Below are 23,621 nucleotides of genomic sequence, written 5' to 3'. Positions count from 1 at the left end.
TGGAGACCCCAGTTCTCCTCATCTGAGAAGATCGTGGCAGGGAGAGCCAGAGGGAGGGAGCGTGCCGTGCTCGGACGCGTGGGCAGGTCGGCCCCGGGCTGCTGCCTGAGAAAGGTAGGGGGTCGGGATCGGAGCCCATCCTGGGGAGCTGCTCGCGTCTCCCCGGAGCTCCCCACAGCCCCTCTCACTGCTCCCATGTGCATCCTCCCCCAGGTCGCCTGCACCCCCCCCCCCCCAGCCCATCACTGGTGAGGCAGCCGCCTCCCCAGCCCTCCCATCACCCCCCTGTCCCCAGCCCTGCTGTGCCACACCGGCAGGACCCCTCTCCCTGACGCATCCTTCGGGGTCCCACTCACTCCCCGTCCGCTCTGACCGCAGCTGGGGACCGCGTCCCACCTCCCGCCATGGAGCTGAACCAGACATCCCCACCTCCCACATCACCTGTGCCGGAGAGCGACGGAGAAGACCCGTGCAGGATAGACGTCACCGACGTGGCCGTAGACACGGTCACGCTGCTCATCTCCCTCTGCGGGCTGGTGGGGAATGGGGCCGTCCTCTGGTTCCTCGGCTTCCGCATCCGCAGGAACCCCATCACCGTCTACATCCTCAACCTGGCCGTCGCCGACTTCACCTTCCTCCTCTTCATGGTCACCTCATCCCTCCTCTACATGATGGAGAACGTCTTCTGCTCCGCTGTTGCGTCCCTGATGTACCTGAGGTCGCTTTTCCTGCTCTCACTCTTCTCCTACAACATGGGCCTGTACCTCCTGACGGCCATCAGCATCGAGAGGTGCATGTCCATCCTCTGCCCGCTCTGGTACCGCTGCCGCCGCCCCCAGCGCTTGTCGACCGTGGTGTGTGCCCTGCTCTGGGCCCTCTCCATCACTGTCATTGCTGCAGTGACTTCTCTCTGCCTGTTGCACGAGCACGAGCACTGCCGGATGGCTCTCATCTCCATGTACGTCCTCAATTTCCTTATTTTTGCCCCACCCATGGTCATTTCCAACGTGATCCTGTTCATTAAGGTCCTGTGTGGCTCCAAGCGACGTCAGCCCAGGAGGCTCTACATTGTTATCTTCCTCACCGTCCTCTTCTTTCTCATCTTTGGGGTTCCCCTCAGCATCTGGAATTTCCTGCAGCAGTTCAGCTACACCATTGTGCTCTCCCAGGTTGTCTTCCTGCTCGCCTGCATCAACAGCAGCATCAACCCCTTCATCTACTTCTTGGTGGGGAGCTGCCGGAGGCACTGCTCCCTGGTGTCCCTCCAGGATGCCTTCCGGAGAGTCTTTGAAGAAACGGGGGTCACCACGATCTCCAGCTAAGAGGCCACTGTGTTCACACCGGCTTTGCTGCCCACCCTGGCTCCATGCTCAGCTGCCTGCCCTTGCTCCCAGCCGGGCCTGCGAGATCACTTTCCTACAGCTGTGTGTCGAGATGCATCCCCTCCCTTATCCCATCCCATCTTGATCCCAGCTTGTTCTCATCCCTGACCCAACCCCATCCCCATCCCAACTCAACCCCATCCCCATCCCCACTCAATCCCATCCCCATCCCATTGCCATCCCCATCCCATTCCCAACCCAATCCCATCCCCATCCCAGCCAAATCTCATCCCAACCCAATCCCGTCCCAGCTCAATCCCATCCCAACTCAATCCCATCCCCAACTCAATCCCATGCCCATCCCATCCCCAATCTCATCCCAACCCAATCCCATCCCCATCCCATCCTTCCCCATCCCCATCCCGTCCCCGCCCGCCCCCCCCGCTCCCTCCCGCAGGGCACCCGCCCGAGCTGCCGCTCCCCGGCTCGCAGCGCGTCCCGCTGGGCTTTGCTGCCCTCCAGCGAGGGAAGAGGAGATGGGAGATCTCCAGAAACCCTCCCGGGGTCCGCCCCGGCCCCGGGGGAAGCGGCTCTCCGGGGCTCGGTGCGGGGGCTCCGGCGGCCGCTGCCCGACAGCCCCGCTCCTGCATCCCCCCCCCCCCCCCCCCTTCCCCCGGCCCCGGTTCGGGATCTGCCTGCGGGAAACACCGGCAAAGCCTCTGCTCCTCCCGCCGGGGCTGTTCTGCCCTTCCCTGCCCGGTCCCGGTCCCGGTCCCGGTCCCGGTCCCGGTCCCGGTCCTCCCACCCCAATAAACGCCGCTGGCTCCATCCGCCGCCTCTCGTTCCTCTCTGGCCGCTCGCGGGGGCGAGGGGGGGTTCGCAAGGGGCTGGGGTACCGGGGATGAACCTCTGCGCAGTGGGGGTCTCCCCCAAAAACAGCCCTCCCCAAACCTTCTGGGGGTGGCCCGGGGGTGAGCAGCCCATAGGGAAACACTGGAGCCTCGGGGGTGTGGGGTGGGATGGGGGGGGGGGGGTGGGAGGTGGTGGGGCTGAATGGGGGGTGTGGGACGTGGCAGGGTTGGCATGGGGGGGTGTGGGGTGTGCTGGGGGTCGTGGGGCTGCAGGGGGTGGTGGGGGTCACGCTCATCAGGACAGGAGGAGCACCAGCCCCAGATGTGCCTGTGGGGGGGTGCGGGGTGGGGGGGGGAAGCTGCACCGAGCAGCTCAGCGTGTCCCCGGCGCAGCCCGAGGGTGGGCAATGTCCTTTCCTCCGCGACGGTACTGGGGGAAACTGAGGCCCGTGCGATGGTGCTTGGTCCGGAGGTGTCCGACGCACCGCTGCCGGCTCCGGCACCGTCTTTCTGCACACCCACGGCTCTCCCCACCGCTGTGACGGTGACCGGCTGAGACCTTGGCAAAGCCATAGGGAGGCAAGTGATGCCCCGTGGAGCCTGTGGTGACCAACAGATGTGGCAACTTGCTCCTGGAAGGTGGTGGCCGGGCTGGGGACCGCGGACTCCTCCTCCTCTCGCTGCTGCACCATCCCGGCCTGCTGAAGAAGGAGAAATGCTCCAGCCTGCTGAAGCCAGGGGAGAAGAAGAATTTCAGAAGAAAAAGAAGAGTCCTTTACACTTACACCTGGCTCACAAAGTTAAAAAAAATAATTTGGGGAGGTATTTGCTGTGACACTAATAAAACAGTCTGGGGGCACTGCCGTACCCCCGCGCCCATCCTGCCTGCATCGGGTGTGCTGGCGCAGTCCCAGCTGCGGGCACTTGGCATCATTTTTGCTCCGGAGATCACCAGCCGTGTGTCCATCTCCCCCCCCTCCACCCGCACCCCCGGCCGGCAGCAGGACCCAGACGAAACCAGCAAGCGCTGGCACACGGACCGAGGGCAGCTCAGCGTGCACGATGCTGTTTATTGATATCAGGCAGCAGTGAGACAGAGGAACCGGGTAGTGGTGGGAGGGTGCCGGGGCCTTGGCAGAGCCTGGCGAGGGGCAGCGGTCCCCCCCCGCCGGCATTGCAGGAGGTGGAAGCGGAGCAGAGCTCAGAGAGGCTGCGCAGGCTGGGATCCCGGATAGGGAGAGGGGCTTAAGACGCTGAATGGGTTTTACCCCCGCTCTGTACATGAGTCAGAGTTTCCCAAAGGCAACGTTCATCCCAAAAAGCAGCAGGGGATTTTTGGGAACGTGGTCGCCTGGGGCATGTTGTCCTCGGGGGAATAGTGCCCTAGGAGCTGGGGTGGGCTGGCAGGGAGGAGGAAAGCCGTGCTCCAATGCGCTCCCCGCAGAGCATCCCTCCCCACATGGACCTTGGCGAGGCCCCTGCTCTCCCCTTCTGCAGGGGGCAGGATTATACCGCGAGAGGGTGACATCGGGGGAAATACTGCTGATGGTTAGTCATCTGGTTACTCAAGGAAACCCTCAGCCACTGTCCCGGGGGCCTTAAGTAGGGTGGTGGAAAGGCTTCAACAGGCTGGAGCCAGCGTGTCCATCGTAGTATCGTTGCTGCATGCAGTGTTGTCTTCTGGCTCCTCAAAGACCTTCCAGAAAGCGACCTGGAGGGACACCAAGGAGCAGTGCCTCCGGCAGGTCCCCACCAAGAAATAGATGAAGGGTTTGATGCTGCTGTTGATGCAGGCGAGCAGGAAGACAACCTGGGAGAGCACAATGGTGTAGCTGAACTGCTGCAGGAAATTCCAGATGCTGAGGGGAAGAGCGAAGAGGAGGAAGACGAGGACGGTGAGGAAGATAACGATGTAGAGCCTCCGGGGTTGGCGCTGCTGGGAGCCACACTGGACCTTAATGAAGAGGATTGTGCTGCAAACGACCATGGGTGGGGCAAAAATAAGGAAATTGAGGACGTACATGGAGATGAGAGCCATCCGGCAGTGCTCGTGCTCGTGCAACAGGCAGAGAGAAGTCACTGCAGCAATGACGGCGATGGAGAGGGCCCAGAGCAGGGCACACACCACGGTCGACAAGCGCTGGGGGCGGCGGCAGCGGTACCAGAGCGGGCAGAGGATGGACATGCACCTCTCGATGCTGATGGCCGTCAGGAGGTACAGGCCCATGTTGTAGGAGAAGAGTGAGAGCAGGAAAAGCGACCTCAGGTACATCAGGGACGCAACAGCGGAGCAGAAGACGTTCTCCATCATGTAGAGGAGGGATGAGGTGGCCATGAAGAGGAGGAAGGTGAAGTCGGCGACGGCCAGGTTGAGGATGTAGACGGTGATGGGGTTCCTGCGGATGCGGAAGCCGAGGAACCAGAGGACGGCCCCATTCCCCACCAGCCCGCAGAGGGAGATGAGCAGCGTGACCGTGTCTACGGCCACGTCGGTGACGTCTATCCTGCACGGGTCTTCTCCGTCGCTGGCTGGCGTGGGTGGTGCGCTAGGTGGGACCATGTGGTTCACCTCCATGGATGGACACTGGGCAGGTAGTGGGCTGTGGTTCCTGGCTGCGGTCAGAACGGACGGGGAGTTAGTGGTTTGGAGAAGCCGGGGCTGAGCCCTGTGGCCCCTTGCCAGCTCCCTGCACCGGGAAGGCATCACTGGAGGGCAAGTGGGACGTGCTGGGGAGGGGAGTGGTGGACATTGTGGGGTGGGAGAGGGAGACAGGAGGGGAGGGAGAGGGAGGTTCACCACCAGAAGCAAAAGGCAAGTGCAGGGCAGTGGGGACAGGACATGGGGAGAGCGCTGCCGGTCACTGGGAGAGGGTGGGAGGGATGTAGCTGCTGGCAGTGGATGCTGGAGGAAAGGAAAGTGGGGGGTAGGTACGAAGGAAAACATCGCGCTTAACTGTTAGCTTTGGTGAAGCAGCAGGCAAGGGCTGTCTTTCCAGCTGGGCTCGGGCTGATCAGCGTCAGCGTCTTGGCATCTCACGCTCCTTTCGGATCCATATCCTGAAGCGGATCCTCCCAGGACAGTTGCATGAAGAAAAAAATCTCCGAGTCACCACGAGGTCCCTGCACTTGTCCCACCGGCTCCTCTCCGTGCCCTGTCCCCGGTGCACCCCTCGGCAGCGCGGGCGCTGCCCCCGCCAGCCGCAGTGGGATCGCGGGGGAGTCGGGAATGGTTTTGTAACTGCGGCTACGTCAGAGCTCCGCTTCCTTGTTTTTATTTATCTTGCTCTTTTTTTGCCACGAAGGAAGTGGCTATTGCCAGAAACTCCGCAAGCAGAACTTTGTGAATGGGTTTACTTCTGATTAGAAACACTCTGCCCCAGAAAACGGCCTGCTCACTGATTGCCTTCCCTCTCCTGGCAGGGTTCTGCCATTCTTTATTTCTCCCTTGCCTGTTGCAGGGCTCCCCGGACCTCAGCACCCCCGGGGGGGCATTGCCCCTCCAGCAGCAGAGCGCGATGCTGAAGGTGCCGGCGAGGCTGATGGTGCCGGTGATGCCGGCGGTGCCGGCGGTGCTGGCAGTGCTGCTGGGGCAGCCGGGTGCTTCTCAGAAGCAACTCCCCTTCTGGGAAGAGGACGGTGATCATTGCCAAAACCTCCCCTAGGCCCAAGGGAGCACACCTTCAAACCGGAGCCAAGAATTAGCATTTCTTGTCAGTCTAAAGCGGGCTTTGACAGCCCAGCTGAAGGACAACAAACAGTTGTTTTCAGCCAGGTTACAACGATACTAGCACTTACAGCCCAGATTAATTATTGCCAATACCCCTTAGTAATGCAATGAAAGCTATCAGAGACCAGGTTTTGGGGTGCTGTGCTCCCCCTCCCAGTGGGCCGTTACAGTGAGCTGCAGCCCTCCTGGCACTTCACCAGCGGCACATCCTCCTCCTCCTCAGTCTTGGGAACGCTTGTGGTTGTTTTCACATGCTCCCACCCCTTCGGTAGCCCACACACCCCGGGCTGCGGCTCCTGAGACTGGCCTGGATGTTGTTAAACCCTCCTGTGGCTCACGGCTCCTGCTCCGGGCTGAGCACAGCATGTCCTTGGAGGCACTTGCCCCCCCATGCCTGGTCTGGCCACACCATCCCCAGGCAGGTCCACGGGGACGCCGAGCTCCTCGCAGCCACTGCACGGCCTGCAGAGGGCTTAATGTTATAGCCGATGTGTTTTGCGCAATTAACAACCTTGGCGCGATGATTAAAATGACAACGGTGGGCTGGAAAGTGAGGCTTGCAGGTTGCCTCGGCTGTGGAAGAGTTTCTCCGGAGGGATCCACTGCCACGAGGAGTGCCACAGTGCCCTTGCAAGTGGGAGGCACTTTTGGCTTCTCTCCCGGCTGACTACCTGGTTCTTTGCTGCAGTAGCCTTCAGCTGCTCTAAAACATTCTGCGAATGCTTAAAATTGACTCCCAAAGGCACCGGATTTATCCCATTAACAATTCCAGTTTTAGCACTTTCGGTAAGGGCAGAGTCGTTTCCAAGGGTTTTGTATCAAAGTCACTTCATATCAAAGTCACTTCATATCAAAGTCCCTTCCTTCAGCGGGGGCTGTATTACGAAAGCAGACCCTGTCAGCCGTGTTTCGTGTGAGAAGCCGGACCAAGCTGCACGGGCAGAGCCCATCGCTGAGCCACGAGCCCCAGGGATTCTGGCGGGAGCCGCGGGATTCTCCCCAATCCCTTCTCCTCCTGCATCCCCCAGCTAAATTCATCAGCCGCATCCCAGCTTCCTGGAGGGGGGCAAAACCACCGTGGTCCCTGCAGCCACCTCCATTAGGCTTTGACGGGGCTGCTTTCCAGTTTGCAGAGTAAGAAGGGAAAGAGCATCTTTACTGCGGCATTCCTGGGCTTCGGACTTGGAGTGGGATGGACAGGGACAGCCTGGGAGCAGGCACATACACGTGTGTGTCTGTAGCGCTGTGCATCAGCAGCGTCCAGAGGATTTGTGAATGAAACCTCCCGCTCATTCTTTAGGTATCTTAAGCATCCAGAAATGAACTATTCCAGCTGTCTTACCAAATGGTTGTGTGCACATACATCTGATTTCTTAGAATTTATGTTTGCTCCCAAAGAGATCATTGTGTGCTGACTTCAAGGTTCTTTTCTGAGGTTTTGTCTGTTTGTTTGCTTTGTTTTTGAGGCTAAATATAGCATTCTGAGTAACTATGAGTTCCACTGGAGTGCTTGACAATACCGACCTGCGGGAGTGGCGAGGAAGCCCTCTATTCCCTGGCCACTAATTACCTGGGCAAACTGGCTGCAACCGAGCTAACCTCAACCCACTTTCAGCTCATCAGTGCTTCCATTCACCTCCCTCCAGCCACTCAGCTGGGAAATATAGATAAATATATTGCAACTGGCAGGAGACTGGGAATTCCCTGCTACACACAGGGAGGGCAGCTGAAAACATCACTGTCTTTTCAAATCAGCACACAGAGTTCATAAAGAAATGGCCATTTTATTCCAATGAGGTTTAGTGAAGCAGATGGAGACATTAGTCTGGGGATGATAGGAAGCTGTTTTCTGCCTTTTGTTTTTTTGCTGAGTCTCTTCGTTTACCTGATAAAGTGCATATGAAGTGAGAATCTGGTTAGGCTGAATCTTTGGTGTGTTGGCATTCTCTGTAGGTTCTTTTTTACAATAAAGGATTTTGCTAAATAAACTTCAAAACCCCAAAACCTCTCCAAGTCACAGGCGGAGGAGCCCTGTGCAGCAGTGCTGCTGTGCATCACCCTTTCCTCCTCCTTGATTTTTTTGGGGGGTGAGGGGCTTGTTCTTCTTTTGTTATAGGGAAAAGAAGAAATGGATTTTATCTGGTACCCATTTAACCTCTTCCACAGAAATGGCACAATCATCAGCCCCACGATCTACACCGTCGCTGCTGGGGGTGGGAGGGATGATTCATCTGAAGACGGGACAGCTCCAGCGAGAGGTCACTGGGCTCTGCACGATCCTCACGGCCACTTCTTTCAGAAAGGGGAATTCTCCTCGTCATAAACTTCTTGTCATAAAGACAGCCTAGTGTGGAAGCGCACGTACTGTAACTAGCCTTTTACAAAGTTTACAAAAGGCAGCAAAATTAAATGTGAATATCATAACCTGTGACTGTGTTTAACGTGCTCATACATCTCAGGGAACAATCCTTTACACAAAACAATGAATCCTCTCATTTTGTGCCATTCAAGTCAATTCTTAATAGCCAGCATTACATCCTCCGAGCTTGAGGGAATGGCCCCCTTCTCTTGTGACTTAGTGGTTTTCGATTTTCCTTTTCTCTGTGTATAAATGCTTAAGGATCTGTGCCGTTTCTTTTCAATCAAGGCCACGCCATGCATGCGAACTACAAAGTATTATTAATTAAAAAAAACTCAGGGGAAGAGTCATCCAGGAGCTTCCTGATCGCTCTCATATCAGTAGGCACCTTCTCTCCTACAAGTGCAGACATCGGTGCTTGCAGGGGTGGAGATGGCTTATTAACACTGATTGGTAAGATTTTGCAGCTGACATAGAGTTTTCCTCCAGATGTCTATTTTTATCGTAAGAAAGCAGACCTTAAGCAGGCAGCATCACCCCTCGATTGCACAGAAATGTTTTCAGCCTTTTGCTGAAATCGATTCGTGCTACATCTCTGCAAATGGACTTCAGAAGCGCACACCAGGGTTTTCTCAGCCCCCGAATGCTGGCACAGCTCACATCTCCCCAGCTGCTTCCACAAATTGGTGCCCAGCGCTGGGAGCTCCTCAGGGCAGAGGCTTCACATGGTCACCCCCTGGGGAAAGCCAAAATAAAAGCAGAACCGTATTTGGACAAGTTTCACTGAGAAAAAACACCTGGGAAGTGAGAGCTGTTGGGATGCTGTCATGCCGTTCACGGCTATGGATGCTGAGATGGGTCTCACCCGGAGCGGGGCACAGCTCCGGTGCCTGCGGGCTCTGCCTTCTCGGGAGGAGGAGGATGGATGCTGAAGCACACCCTGCAGCCGCAGAAGCTGGGAGGTACCATTCCGCAGACCCACGCTGATTCACGCTGGCTGAAGCTGGATTAAGAAAGTACAGGGTCATGCTTTCCCTCTGGCCCACGGAGATCTGACTGAACAGAAGCTTTGGGAGCAACGGGGAGACGGAGCTGCAGTGCAGCTACATTGCATTTAACACGGCCTGTGACTGCCAGGGCAGGACATTTTTAGCTAATCCTAAGATTGCTTTAGCAAGATCAAGCTACCTTTGGGTTGATTTTTGCAGGGACTGAAGGAGAAGCCCCGCAGCAGCGCTGGTTCGGAGCTGGCAGGGTGTTATCGCCCAGGGTCCTGCAGCGGGTGACTATTCCCAGCCAGCCCAGTGCATTTCTCTGGCGGGCGGGGGCTTCCCAGAGGATGCCACGCCGGGATACCCTGCCCGTTCCTCCACGGCCAGAGCAGATGCTGGGAGTCTGCAGAGGGGGAATTTGGAGCAAGCCGGCCCAAAGGACTTGTGGTTGGAAGGACATTTGGGGCAAAAGCAGGGAGAGCTGGCGATGGCAGCGGTAATTATTGAGAGCTTTGGCAGCATCGTTATTCACTGGGACACTTGGAAGCTCATCACTAAGATACCTGAATTTTTCTTAGGCTATTTAAACAATTCTGGGTGAAAGGATTGCCCTTTGTTATCGATCATATATTTTTGTTACTACCCTGTTAGAATTGTTTATAATTTTGTTCTAAATTCTTATAATTGTATGGGTTCTCTTTGATTGCTGGGTGGGTTGTAAGATGTTTCTGCTGGGAAATAAGTCCTTTTGCTCAAACCCTCCCCAACAGCGGAGTGTGAGCTGCAGGCAGAGGAATGCCGATTAATTAAGTTCAGTTCACACATATGTTCCTGTGGTTTGGTATTTTGTCCAGCTGGCCCTGGATATGGCAGAGATGGTAAAAGACCATCTCCAACTCTGCTTTCTGCTTTTTTTGGTTTGTTTTTTTTTTTTTTTTCCTGGGATTATAGTGATCTAAAAGGGGATACAAAGCAAATCAGAGAGTCTTCCAGGGAAAAGTTGATCAAGTCTTTTCCACGGTGGTCCTGGGAAGGAAAGGGTGATGTGCAGAAGAGATGCTGCGAGGCGGTAGCCCGCGCTGTCTGGTGAAACCCAGCCCAAAAGAAACGCATCGGTTCCCTGTGACAGCAACCAGGCAAAACCCTGGTGTCTGTAAAAAGAGCTCACTCCTGGGTCTGCCACGGGGGTTATTTCTGAGCACTGTGTGACTTCGGAGTGGGCAAAACTCCAGGTTTAATTAAACACCGTGAGTTTGTTTCTTAATATTGCCCCTTCCTCCCCATTTTTACCATAGAGAGAGGAAACTGAAACATTTAAAATGATGCCAAAAGGTGCCTTTAGGGACATCGATGTGAAGGAACTTGTCATCCTTGTCCCCAGCATGGCTGTCACCAGTGGGAGTTATTAACTGCCAGCCTGATGAAGAATGGGAGATTCTGATGTCTAAGTGGCTGCCACAAGGTGAAATAAATGGGCGCCCAGTCCAATAATCGTCATTGTCACTGTGCTCGTTGTCCTCGGGTGCACCAGGACCCCTGGGTCAGGAACCATGTCCCCCGGCCTCGTGCACACCCCTGCCCGCCCGGCAGGAGGGAGCTTCCCCAAGCAGCAGCTGTCAACATTATTTATCATGTCAATAATAGCAACAACTACTATTATTGTTATTTCTTTACAGCTTAATTTATCTATTATTTGTATGTATTTGTTATTTGCTACTTAATATTTGTTACTTATTGTTATTGTTTATCATTTATTATTTACTCTTTATTCACCAATTTACTATTTACTGTTTATTATCTACCATCTACACTTTATTATTTACTATTTACTATTAGCAGTATTTATAATTTACTATTTGCTATTTATTTATCACATTAACGTCATTTAACATTCAACAAATATTGAACATGATTTACAAACAATTGGGAAACGTAGCCAAACAGCTGCCGGCTGCACTTCTCCACCGGCTAAGAGCGAGCCATCAGGAGGAACCATCCCTCAGCAGCCTCTGCCTTATGCTTGGCTGGGATCTCACAGTCCTGCTTACAGGTCCTATTACTCCCTCCTTTAATCTCATTTTCTGTTGAACCCTTCCTTTAAATATAAAAAGAAGTGCCTTGGTGCGGCCCCTTTCCTGGTGGTGCAGGGAGCCCACGATCCCCGGGGAAGTTGAAGTCGCTCTCAAAACCGGCTCGTGGGCTTTGGAGATGCTGAAGAGCCGGGGCCGGACGGGGCAGATTCATGCATCGAAGCTCTCCTTCGGTCCAGTTTCATTATCATTTAAATAAACGTTATTTATTAAGGAGTTTGGAGGAGTCCGGGTTTCACGCCAAATCAGGACTGTTAAACTGTTGTCAGGAGTATTTCATTTTCCACCTGATCAGAGTTGGGGGGGAAGCAGAGTACCCCACCAGCACGCCGCATCCCCTCCACTCCTCTGCCTGCAGCCAGGCAGGCTTTAGGATGGAGGTGCAGCAGGGCTGCAGCCCGGGGCTCTGCGGGATGCTCTCCCAGCCATTTGCATTTGCTTCCCCTTGCTCGGGGTGTCTCCAATGATTTCTCCTGAGCTATTTAATTAGATTCGCTGTACAGCAGACAAGGAAGTGGGACAGATCTCCCTGGTCCCGAAAGCGATGCTTGGAGATGGGCAAAGGGACGGAGCCGCTGCCACGAGAAGGCTCCTGCCCAGCAGACATCGCTCGTGAGCAACGGTCCCCTCCGAGGAGTCACCCCGTGTCCCCGCAACCTCAGCAGGGTGAGACGTGAGGACGGGGCACGGAGCAGCCGCCCACCCGCCAGCGTCAGAGCGGGGCAGGTCCGGCGGTCCGTGCCGTCTGCGGGACGCGGCGGCTGGGTGCGTCACACCGTCCCGCTTCCCTCTTGCCCTCCCCAGGGCATGGGGTGATGGAGGCGTCCAGCTCAGCTCTTGCAAGCCGGGGGGGTGACAGTCAGCGGGCGCTGTGCCCCAGCGTCCTTTCCCTGGGTTGACGGGGTAGCCGGGGGCTTTTTTGTGACAGCAAAGAGGAGGCGTTCGCATAGATGGGAACCGCGACACATCTCAGGGGGGTTGCAGGCGGGCACGGAAGAGAAGCGGCGAAGGAGAAGGAAGATGATAACTTCGCGCTCAACACGATGGCAGGTTTGCGAACAGGAAGCTTTTGAAGCAACCCACAGACCGGTCTGCAACGCTCATCCCGTGAGGGTGACTCTTTGGCAAGCTGCTTCCGCCGCTCTCAGAAGGGATGACCAAGCACTGGAACGCCTGTGTGCCCGCAGCCACCCACCCCTGAGCAGAAACCCAGGACCGTGGTCCCAGGGCCCATTTTTGCCTCCAGCTGAGGAAGAGGCAGGGTGCCGAGACCCACACGGAGACTGTCGGAGGAACCCCGTCATGGAGTTACCTTGTTCCTGGAGGCCAGATCTCGTCTGGGAGAATTTTGGCATGGCAGCTTTGTAAAATTTCACGTGCAAGTCTGACAGAGAGCACTGGAATTTGCAGTTCTGGGATACCAAGGCTGTGCAAGGACTCAGCCCTCGCTGGACCGCCCTGTGCTCGGTGAGAGGCGTCTGGGGCTTGCCTCCGCTTCTGTTGCTGGGGCACGCTGCTCTGCTCTTCCTCGGTCTTTGCATTCTTCCCATTCATCTCCCTAGCCCTTTTCAGGGCAAATGGCTCTGTGTGCCTTTTCTTTCTCCCTCCACTCCTCTTCCAGCTCTCTGTCTGTCTCCTGCCACCCTGGGTGCAAGATTTGCCCCCCTATCCCTATCCCTATCCCTATCCCTATCCCTATCCCTACCCCTACCCCTACCCCTATCCCCATCCCTACCCCTACCCTTATCCCTATCCCTATCCCTTCCCTTCCCTTCCCTTCCCTTCTCTTCCCTTCCCTTCCCTTCCCTTCCCTTCCCCTCTTTTTTTCTCCGCTCAGTTCTTATGTTTTCTGGGTTGCAGATGTTGTAGCCTGTGGAGGAGGGCGGGAAGACTGAATGACCACAGGACATTCACAGTACTGAGGACCTGAGAGTCACTAATTTTGCCTTTATCTCTTGCCTTTCCTCAGGTGAGCACAAGAGAGAAAGGAGGAAGATGGATCGACATCCCAACACCACAATCCGTACAGTGTCCCCAGCGCCTCTGGAGAGCATGGTCTATGGGGATGGACACAATGGGACCAGGTGCTTTGCAGAACACATCCCTGAAATCATCACCGGTAGCATCATGCTGCTCATCTGCCTGTGTGGGCTGGTGGGGAACGGGGCCATCCTCTGGCTCCTCGGCTTCCGCATCAGGAGGAACCCCTTCACCGCCTACCTCCTGAACCTGGCCGTGGCCGACACTTGCTTTCTCCTCTGCACATCGACTTTCCTTGTAATATATCATATGCCCATGCTCAGCTGCTTTCAGCCAAAGCTTTTGCGGGTGCTGCCGCTATTTCACTCCATGGTTCTGCTCACATACAGCACCAGCCTCTATCTCCTCACGGCCATCAGCGTGGAGAGGTGTGTGGGTGTCCTCTGGCCCTTCTGGTGCCGATGCTACCGCCCAAAATTCCTGTCGGCCATCGCGTGCAGCCTGCTGTGGGCCCTCGCCTGTGTCCTTGCCGGGCTGGTGTACTTTGTGTGTGACCTGGGACACTCTGAACACTGCTGGACGGTTCTCGGAACCTTGTGCTTTCTCAATTTCTGCTTTTTCACTCCCTTTATGGTTCTTTCCAACGTGATCCTCTTCATCAAGCTTAAGCGTAGCTCTTGGCAACACCACCCGGCGAGGTTGTACACTGTCATCTTCCTCACTGTTTTCTTCTTCCTCCTCTTCGGCATCCCACTCAGCGTCCAGATCTTCCTCAACTTCTTTGTCTACATTAATTTTGTCTTTGAGATCTGCCTGTTGCTGGCCTCTGTCAACAGCAGCATCAATCCGGTTATTTACGTCCTGGTTGGGAGCTGCGGAAAGTCCAGGTTCAGGGGATCCGTCAAAGTCGCTCTTCAGAGGGTCTTTGAAGATAGGGCAGATTCCCAAGAGGTGGGTGAGACCCCTGTGATGGGAATTGCTGCCTAAACCCCTACGGCTGCAGACTGGCACCTCCGGGAGCAGAGCCCTTGCCCAGTTGGGTAAGTGGGACCGGCAGCGGATAGTCGTGCATCTCCCAGGACACAGCCACGCTCATTTTGATTTCCAGGGGCAGGGCTGGTTCCCACCTCAAACTTATATTTAAGTTATTTTAATAAAAGTGTCTTTCATGTAACTTACTGGTGATTACAGTTTCTTCCCTTGCTGTGCCCTTGCTTGTTCTCAGAATTGAAGTTGTGACAGTCCCCTCACACTGCCCACTAGTTTATAATGCTGAATTGATGTGGTCCAGAAAGTCCTGCGCCATGTGTTCTCCTGTTCTCCAGGGTTAACACGGCCACGCTCCTGGGCCCTCATCTGTACCTTGTCTGCTTCCCAGCATGGAGATTTCCCAACTCTTCCTGCCTCTACCCTCTTCTTGGACCTTGGTGCCTGATACTAAAGCACCACCCACTCACTACCTTGCTCCTCAAAAGCCCCCAAGCCAGGGGAGATGATGGTGAGGGACAGAAATGATGTTTTCAGCTCCCTCTGGCTTAATGCCCTCCTGTGCCACAGTCTGACAGCAAAACCCCATCTCAGTCTGGCTGATGGAGCTGGCAGCATCAGTCCAGCAGCCAAACTTCACCCTGCCAGGGTGATAGCACTGTGCCAGGTTGGGCAGAGGACTGACCGCCAGCCAGCTAGGGGCTGGTGGCTGTTGGAAAGTGCAATTCTGTGCACCAGGTGAAGAAACCCATGGAGCAAACTGCCAGGGCAGACCCAAAAAAGAGGCAGAAATAGGCTGGGAAGGCTCTCACACGCTATAGCTCAAGGAGGCTGAGCTCTGCCTGCCAGATGGTTTTATTAGCTTTCCCAACACACAGAAACAACTGCTATTAGAGCCATAATATTTACAGAATGTAGCTTCCTTTGAACACATACAAACCTGACCCCGATACAAACAAATAACCGATGTCTGTAAATCTTGTGTTGGAAATCAAAATTTTAGGCACACATGCTCAGGATGGTGCCCATGAAAACAGAAGCTGAGAAACCCTGGGAATTCTGCTCTTTTGTCGAGCACACGGGTAGATCGGGCAGCGAGCGTTGTGTTGCACAGCATTATGCTGGTGTACCTTGATGCTTTCCCTATCATGACCTGTTTGCACTTGAAAGGCTTGGTGAGGGGAAGTGATTCTGTAGCTGGGGACACAAATGCCGTGTCAGAGAGGGAGAGAGGAGGTGGTTTTCGTGTTGGGGTCCCCATGCGTGCCAATTCCCAGCAGGAGCACCCCTGCTCCCAGATGCAACAGGAGCTGTTTGCATTTGACCTTGAGTGCAGTCAGGCTGGGTAGGAATCATCTCACCTACCTTCAGCTCTCTAGGTATTACATGGACCTGTCTGAGGAAACCATCGTAGGCTGCTGACTGACTACAAAGGGAGTGTAGAGGACAACTCAGATGAAACCCGTAACTTTTAGATGGCTAAAGCCAAGTGAGCAGCATTGATTCACCTCTCCTTAGGAAAAAAAGATTCTCCTGAAATCTTAAGTCATCTCTCCACTGTCTGTCTGTGCTCTAGTTCGTGCACAGATCTTATTATTCGGTTAGCAGCTCGATGCACGTAGTAGCATGCTTTTGGAAACTGTGTATGTGAAGGTCGAGTATCACTGTGAAATTGTGGTATACAAGTGGCAAACCTAGATCTGAATCAGACATAGAGGCTTTGCAGCAACGCGACGCTCGTAGCGCAGGGTCCTAAAGATACACCCCTGGAACCATAGAAGAAAAGTTCAGCCAGTTCAAAGAAATGAATATTTCTGGATTGGGGTTGCTTTAAAATGAAACGAAAGAGGAACCTGACACGGAGACAATCTGCTTTTCCCATAGGTCTAGTTTCTGACACTCTTTTTTTTGTTAGTCATTTCCTGTACAAAGCCAAGAAAAGATTATAACCAGAACCCTGATACTGTCAAATGCAATGAAATAGTACCCTGTTTGCGAGAACAAACCCGCTTGGCTAACACTGATAAAAGCGGTTTGTGAAAGGACCTGAGAAAGACCTCATGCGGAACACTTCACAGGCTCACCAAGACAGGCTTCAGTCCAGTTTTCCGAGTGATAATTCCGGGAAACCTCATGAAGATCCCATCACGGGGGCGGCAGCTGGCGAGTGCGAGGCGATGTGAGTCTGCAGTGCCTCTGCTGCAGTAAAGTTCTCCAGGCTGCGAGAGGAAAGAAGGTCAGACTTTTCTGGGTGAGTTTTTTTTCCAGCTTAATCAGTGCCTCCCCTGTTGGTCAATTTGTACCAAATCTGATTGAGGAATAGTGGTCTCTAGGATATTAAGACATATAAATATTGTGGAAAAAGGTGGTAGGGGAATAGTGAAATGAGTGTCCCACTGAAGGAACCCAGCAGCTTAGTAATATCAACTCTGATATTAGACACCTGAGCATCCATATCAGATCTACCCCCAAACCCACTTGCTTTTTGACATCTAGAAGGACAATCCTTTCAGCTTGTTATTTTCCTCCTCCAGATCTGTCCTGTCCAAAGCCAGGAAGGAGGCATCTCCCTAGCTTTTGCTCCACCTCTGTACATGTTCTCGTGCCAGGCATGTCATACCCATCTCCCCAGATCCTCTCTTCCCCCTCTCCTCTCCCTCCTTTCTCTCTGTGCTCCTCCACATGGAAGCTGGGGCATGGCTGCAAAGATCTGAAAAGCCTAGTGTGGGGGACAGCAGAGTTGCTAACACATCTCTGTTTCGTGTTGTCCCTCCAGCTGTGCGAGGGGGAAGGAGAAGTGGCAGAGGTTTCGTGATGAACACATTGCTCCCTACCACGGAAAGAGCCAGCCCTGCTTGCTGGAGCCAGCTCGGTGGGACAGCATATAACAGGAGTTGGCATCCCAGGCTGCTGGGGCATGAGGACAATCACTACAACTGGACTGACTGTGAAGCCCATCACTTGAGCAAAGTCCCTGTCACGCTGCTCATCTGCCTCTGCGGGCTGGTGGGGAATGGGGCCGTCCTCTGGTCCCTCGGCTCCCGCATCCACAGGAACCCCATCACCGTCTACATCCTCAACCTGGCCGTCGCCAACTTCACTTTCCTCCTCTCCATCGCCGTGACCCTCGTGATATTTTACGGCCCAGAAAGCCTTTGTCAGGGGCTGAGCTTGCAGGACGTGACAACTGTGTTGAATATCACCATCCTCTTCACTTTCACCGCCAGCGTCTATCTCCTGACAGCCCTCAGTGCCACGACGTCTCTGTCCGTCCTCCCCCTGGCCCGCTGCCCCTGCCACCGCTTGCCAGTGCTCGCCTGCGCCCTGCTCTGGGCCCTCGCGTTCCTGCTCACCGTGACCCTCTCCTTCTGCCCCGCGGTGCTCACTGCCTTCATCCTGAGCTACGTCTTATCGGTGCTTACCCTGATTTTTTCTGGTCTAACCCTGCTTGCCAGGGTCTTGTGCTGTTCACAGCAACATCCTCCAAGGAAGCTCTGTGTTGTGGTCCTGCTAGCTGTCTTCTTCTTCCCTTTCTTCACTGCAGATTTTGGTTACTGGCTCTTGCTAAGACTGTTTGATTTTTCTGTTTTTGTCTTTGACGCCTCTCTCCTGTTTGCTTGTGTGAACAGCAGTATCAACCCCGTTATTTACTTCTTTGTTGGGAGCTGTGCAAAGAAGTTCACACCCTCTGTTAGGGTTGCTTTCCAAAGGGCTTTCGAAGACGTAACAGAGCCCCAAAATAGAGGTGAACCTCCCAGAGAAAACACAGTGGAAACAGCTGTTTAAACCTCTGCAGCCCCTCCCTGAGAGAAGATGCTCTAGGGACGGAGGTGTCCCGTGAGCCAGGGTGAGCCAAGGAAGATGGTTTCGGTGCGGGTCTGGCTGCAGCTGAACGGAATTAGCTAATTAGCTGCGGCACAACAAAACGTGCTGGGTGGCATGGGAACTCCTGCCTGGGGTGGACGCTGGACAGTGTGATGAAATACCCATTGAAACCTTTTGCTTTGAAACCTTTGCTTTGAATCTGTCCTATTCAACAGGTCTGAGCTTTCACTGTCTCAAAAGTGAGCTTGCTTTACCCTGTGCACTATTAAAACAGAGCCGCGGAGGTTCTTAGCTCCTGCCAGTGGGTTTTTTTGGTGTATCTGCTCGAGAGCAGAGTGCCGGTTGATAAGAAAGCTTGGCACAGCAGGGCAGAACAATTCCTGGGCAAACCCTTGCGTGTGCATCTCCAGCGGGTACCGACACGTGTGAAGAATATGTGGAGACTTCACATTCAGCTTTGTTACCAGGCAAGTAGGCATGTATTTGGGATCACGCCTGGAAGGCTTTCCCCAAAATGCATTGCTTCTGCTGCAAACTGAGTTTTATCCGCCCATCATGTGGGTCGTCTGCACACAAGGGTTTTTGACTGGAACTGCCTCTTGTGGTTCCTCCCACTTTTCTGGGGGCTGTCTGGATGGTTAGCTTGAGCAAATACCATTTCGCAACCCTGAGCTGAGGTCTGTATCCATTTCTGGTGTGGCTGCTCCTCATCTAGAAAAACAAGAAGAGTATGGTTAAAATGAAACAACCCAAAAAGCACAGCCCTGCCTGAAGACTCTGTAAAGACTGGATTTTCCATGTGGATGAGGATACAGGCAGAGAGAAGAAAACAGTGGACTTTTTATGGAAAAGACCCTGGTGAGGCCATGAGGACTGAATCCCTGTAGCCTGGCTCAGGCACTCCCTGGGTCACAGGGGTAGTGGCAGCACTTTCTCCCCTTCTCTCTTCCCTCCATGTCTGTCAGCCCTTGCTATCAAGGAGCTGGGGGATACACCAGCTCTCATTTTCCTGTGAACTAAGCCACCAACCAACCATTGCTTTTGAGCTGGTTTTGTTCCCTGGTGCGACTCGCCACAAGGCTGCACTAACTTTAGTACGAGCACAAGGGAAAAGTTGGGAAGATGCAGCTGGCAGGGAGGGGTGGAGGGACAACAGGCAGCAGCAGGATAGACCGAAACAGTAACCCCAGGAACTACGGATGCCATGGCCTGTAGGACCTAGTAGGGCGACAGAAGTTTCTCTGCCCTTTGGCTTGTCCCTCAGCCCAGAGCTACATGTCACCAAACAGGCTGGAATGAAAATCGATCACTTGGTGCAGAACAGGTACAGAGCCATGATAACCAAACTCATAGAACTCTCTGGTAAAAACAAGAAGCTCAGATAGGTGGTGGTCTGGGTGACACTGCAGGCAAGGGAGATCCTGGGAAGCAGGAAAAGCACACGGGAGGATCGTGGTCCTTCTGCACCTGCCTTGAGAGACTCTCCCTGGATGATGGGAGCTCTTTCCTGGACAACAGGTTGTAGCTCAGAAAGTTTTTACTTTCCAAAGGACAGGAAAATGGGAGAGACAAAAAGAGCCGCTCTCAACTGTGGAAGACTCCTGCCCCGTTCTGTAAAACTACTCTGTTAATAAAGGCTTCTTAGATGTTTAACCTCATCATGTGTCTTCAAAGCATGACTCACCACCCATGGCTTATACTCTCACTTCTCTTTCTAAAAGCAGTGGCACGTTAGTTACCCTTGGATTTAAGGCAGTGCGAAAAGGATGGACATCTTCTCACTGTGTAAGAGGCAGGGAAATGGGTGGGTGAAATCAGGCATCCCTGCCACCTGCAAATGTGCAGACCCCTGTCAGGCTGTGTGCCTCCTCCTCGCTTTTCCCAGCAGTCTCCCAGGTGCTGGGATGCTGCGAGGTCCTTTCCTTCTGGTCTTTCCCTCTGCCCTTCCACCTTTGCCTGCACCATCCTACAAGGAGGTGCTCTCCTGGTGTGCTCAGCTGTTCCCGAGGAAAGCTTTCAGCATGTGTGGGCAGCTCCGCTTTGGCTCAACGGGAGGCTTCTTACAGCGAGAGACATCTCTGCTAACTGCAATCATCCCAGAGAGGTGTCATCTGCTGCCCGGGTCCCTCCCAGAACAAATGAGGAAATCTTGGCACTGTTAACAGATGGCTCATCCCAACTATTGCAGGCGCCTACCTTAGGATGAGGTGCATCATGCTCTGGAGGTACCAGTCCTCCTCATAGACAAGACAGAGGCTTTAGAACGAGAGGAAATGAGCCATTTTCTGGCAGAGTTGAGTCAGCCTTGCTCTGTCCACCAGTGACAAACTCTGCAGTGAAGTCCAGTTGTTGTTTAGTCAACAAACTTTGGGGTCAGAGTTAGCATGTTGGAAACAAAAAAAGAAATCCAAATTTAATTTAGGAGTAGTAACAAAATGACGCCTTAGGTAGGTTAGCTAGAAAAAGATCAGCACAATCAGGATTTTGGAGCGTACGGTTAGTCATTGAAACAGCTGTGCAGAGGAGCTGCTCCACGCCTCCTGAGGATGGTCTGGTCCAGTACGGAGGCAGTGAAGGGCTTCCTCTTGATGCTGAAGCTGGGCAACCAAAGGATGGCCCGCTCCCCGCCAGCCCACACAGGCAGATGAGCAGCGTGATGCTCCTAATTTCTATAAAATTAAGTGGCCCATACATCTGGTTTTGTTAATTTCCACATTTCAGGCTTTCTTTGGTCATGGACGCAGAGGTGCGTTCAGTGGAGTTACTATGAAATCTTTGCTGTGAGCAAAGGGAATACAGGAATTAGTGTCTCTGCTTTGCCAAAACCATCTGATCTGGTGATCCCCTGCCTTGCTTCATGGCATGGCTTGGAGCCGTGTCTGGGGAGTGTTTGGTGAGCTGTGCCAGAGCAGGTTCCCATCTCAGCCTCTGCAGCTGACATTTGCCTGCTTTGCTTCTCTCTGGCATCAGAGAGGTGATCTTTGGCATCAGGCATCCTGAGCTGCGGTCTGTTATCTCACTCTTCACCTTGAAATATTTCCTTTCCAAAATCGGTGCCTTTTCTGGAGACAGCTCCTCTTCCAAGTTTGGAGGACAAGGTATCATAGCCCTGGCTGAAGTAAGGCAAAAGAGTCTAAAGCCTCCTTTGGGATGCTTTTGTCCCTGTGGACAAAACTTCTATGGAGATATTGAAATGTGAAACATGACTTAAAATCCTCTCTTGGTTTTCCTGTAGGGACTGATAGGAGCAGGTCTGGAGCAGATTCCCTGCCCTCTTGCAGGGATGCTTACTGTGCTGTCCGGTCCCTGAGAAACCCCAGCAGGGAGGTGACAACCCCCAGGACACGGTGTCTCGTCAGCCAGCTGTAGTCTGCTGCAACAAGCCGTGTTCCCCTGGAGCAGAGCCAGAAAACAGCACCTTGTGTGAACTTCTCGGCACAAACACGAGTGCAGGGAACATGCCATTCGTAATCCCCCAGCACTACCGAACCCATACTTTTCTCAGAATGATTTAACCCTGGAATTAGAAAGGGTGACAAATTCCCACTTAAAGTATAAAAGAATGGTCTTGTTTCTTCCCCAGCTCTGCAGTCCTGCCTGCATCATCTTTCCATCAGCTGGGATTGCAGGGCCGGCTCTGCTGACCGGCTCTTCGGCCAGAAGAGCGAGGATGCTCCGTGCGATCCGTACCCCTCTCCTGCCATCTAGAGGCATCAACCCCGCAGATATTTGTGAAATCACCTCCGGCTCCGTGCTGGATGTGTCCCCGCAGCCCTCTGAGCCCGGGGTGTGGGTCAGCAGCACGGCCTGGGGGTCCAGCCCTGCTCGGGGGGGGGTCCGCACAGCCCCGGAGGAGGCAGAGGGGTTCCCCTGGGCTGGGAGGGGGATTTTGGTGGGGGTGAGTCCTCACCCTCCATGTCTCACCGGGGCGGCAGCAGATGTAGAGGCACGGCCAGCTCTGCCATCACGCTGTCTCCATGCTGAGGGGACCAGGGTCGGGGGGGGCTGTGGTACCCAGCCGACGAGCCCCACTGCTGCTTCCCACGGCAGCAATTGCCTCCACTCCTTGCTCAGCCTTTCACTTCAGCAGGAGTGCAGCAGTGCCGGAGGAATACCCAAAGGACCCCCTTGGCTTGCCCATTTTTGCAACCCTTTTTGCAGAGTCCCACCTCGGACAACAGAGATGGCCCTAATGTGTCAGACCTTCCCCAGGCGAGAGATCCCCCAAAACACTGTGAAACTCATCTGCTGAGCCAGAGGAGCCAGAGTTTATTCGCTGGAGCCAAAGCAACGAGGGTCGTTGCAATGGGGAGCACAGCCCGGGCACTGGGACAGAGCCCGGCTGAGCAGTGCTGTGCTGGGTCTCTGCTATGTGCCCCCATGCCTCCATCCTTCTGGCTGTCTGCAAGGCTCCACATCTCCACGTCTCCTCGCCAGCAGTGCCTTATAGAGTGGTCTCCACTGCGGTGTCCCTACGTATGTGGCTCTCCTCCTCGCTCGTTGCTTTCTCTTTGAACTCTTGGCTGAGGGTGACTTTTGCAGAGCTCTGGAACCAGCGCTGCCGGCAGCTCCCTACCGGGAAGTAAATGACCAGGTTGATGCTGCTGTTCAGCGATGCCAGCAGGTAAGTCATCTGAAGAACAAATAGGCTTATACCAATACGCCCAAGAAAAATCACCACGCTGAGTCTTCTCAACCCAAAGATGGACAGGAAGATCACACTGAGCAGGACAGCAACGTAGAATTTCTCTGGGTGTCATCTCTGTGAGCCACAGCAGAGTTTGATCAACAGGGACAGGTTGCAAAGGAATGGGAATAAAGAGAAAATAAGAAAATTCACAGTGCTTAAACCTTGTAATAGTTGCTGACAGTTTATATTCAAATAACAACTAATCCAAGCCAAAGAAATAAAAAGTCCAGTGAGAGCCCAGAGCACCCCACAAATGATACCCGACAAGTGCTTTGGGCAGCGACACCAGTACCAGATTGGGAACAATCTGGAGACAGGCGCCTCTCCATGCTCATTGCTGTCAGGAGATACATGCTGGCAAAATACTAAAACAGAAACAGAACTATCAGGATATAATTAGTCAAAAGATATTGAAATGAGAAAATACAATAGACTGTTGAAATAAGGTATAATATAAGTTTAACAAGAAGGAACATGCCCCCCTTCCTCTCTTCCTGCCATCCTCCAGCTTTGTCCGACCATGGGAAGGGCTTCTGGCTTTCGCTGTGTGATCCAAGACTTCCCCCTGCTCTCCCTGGGGACATTTTGCCCCCATACAGATGCTTCTCCAAAATGTGTGGCAAAACCCAGAACATACTGCAAGTAACTTAGCTATAGCCCCAAAACCATAGGAGACAACTCCCACAGAGCTGAGGGCAAGCAAAATCTGCTTGGAGGGGAAGGAAGAGAGAGGAGCACCGTGCCAATAAGGGATGATGCTGGCTGGATGGTTCATGTACAGAGTGGGAGGTGTGTGAA

The 23,621-nt window shown here is 53.9% G+C and overlaps 5 protein-coding genes across 6 annotated transcripts; 3 read left to right on the top strand and 2 right to left on the bottom strand.

Moving 5' to 3' along the window:
* Nucleotides 1-9: 9 nt before the first annotated feature.
* On the top strand, nt 10-1,548 carry LOC115352035 (mas-related G-protein coupled receptor member H-like). The gene is made up of 2 exons (XM_030039635.2): nt 10-114; nt 379-1,548. The coding sequence occupies exon 2, from the start codon at nt 405-407 to the stop codon at nt 1,320-1,322; it is 918 nt and encodes a 305-aa protein (XP_029895495.1). The 5' UTR covers nt 10-114; nt 379-404; the 3' UTR covers nt 1,323-1,548.
* Nucleotides 1,549-3,223: 1,675 nt separating this feature from the next.
* On the bottom strand, nt 3,224-5,599 carry LOC115352034 (mas-related G-protein coupled receptor member H-like). Its single transcript, XM_030039633.2, has 2 exons — nt 5,128-5,599; nt 3,224-4,786 (listed from the first exon to the last, which is right to left on the bottom strand). The coding sequence occupies exon 2, from the start codon at nt 4,746-4,748 to the stop codon at nt 3,795-3,797; it is 954 nt and encodes a 317-aa protein (XP_029895493.1). The 5' UTR covers nt 4,749-4,786; nt 5,128-5,599; the 3' UTR covers nt 3,224-3,794.
* A 6,477-nt stretch (nt 5,600-12,076) lies between these two features.
* On the top strand, nt 12,077-14,722 carry LOC115352033 (proto-oncogene Mas-like). Its single transcript, XM_030039632.2, has 2 exons — nt 12,077-12,808; nt 13,311-14,722. The coding sequence occupies exon 2, from the start codon at nt 13,337-13,339 to the stop codon at nt 14,306-14,308; it is 972 nt and encodes a 323-aa protein (XP_029895492.1). The 5' UTR covers nt 12,077-12,808; nt 13,311-13,336; the 3' UTR covers nt 14,309-14,722.
* A 1,513-nt stretch (nt 14,723-16,235) lies between these two features.
* Nucleotides 16,236-19,791, top strand: LOC115352032 (proto-oncogene Mas-like). Of its 2 annotated transcripts, none has more exons than XM_030039631.2 (2): nt 16,236-16,544; nt 17,085-19,791. In XM_030039631.2, the coding sequence occupies exon 2, from the start codon at nt 17,123-17,125 to the stop codon at nt 18,092-18,094; it is 972 nt and encodes a 323-aa protein (XP_029895491.1). In that variant the 5' UTR covers nt 16,236-16,544; nt 17,085-17,122; the 3' UTR covers nt 18,095-19,791. The 2 variants fall into 2 exon arrangements, with proteins under 2 accessions (XP_029895491.1, XP_029895490.1); XM_030039630.2 differs by having other exon boundaries at nt 16,236-16,559.
* A 2,775-nt stretch (nt 19,792-22,566) lies between these two features.
* Nucleotides 22,567-23,176, bottom strand: LOC115351615 (proto-oncogene Mas-like). The gene is given in 3 exon segments (XM_041129043.1): nt 22,567-22,880; nt 23,034-23,135; nt 23,138-23,176. Coding segments are annotated over 3 exon segments (444 nt in total). The 3' UTR covers nt 22,567-22,577.
* Between the last annotated feature and the right edge of the window lie 445 nt (nt 23,177-23,621).

The sequence above is a fragment of the Aquila chrysaetos genome, chromosome 16 (genome assembly GCF_900496995.4).
Source record: "Aquila chrysaetos chrysaetos chromosome 16, bAquChr1.4, whole genome shotgun sequence".
NCBI classification, from domain to species: Eukaryota; Metazoa; Chordata; class Aves; order Accipitriformes; family Accipitridae; genus Aquila; species Aquila chrysaetos.
The sequence above is the reverse complement of the archived record's forward strand: the minus strand, read 5'-3'. Positions and strand labels throughout refer to the sequence as shown.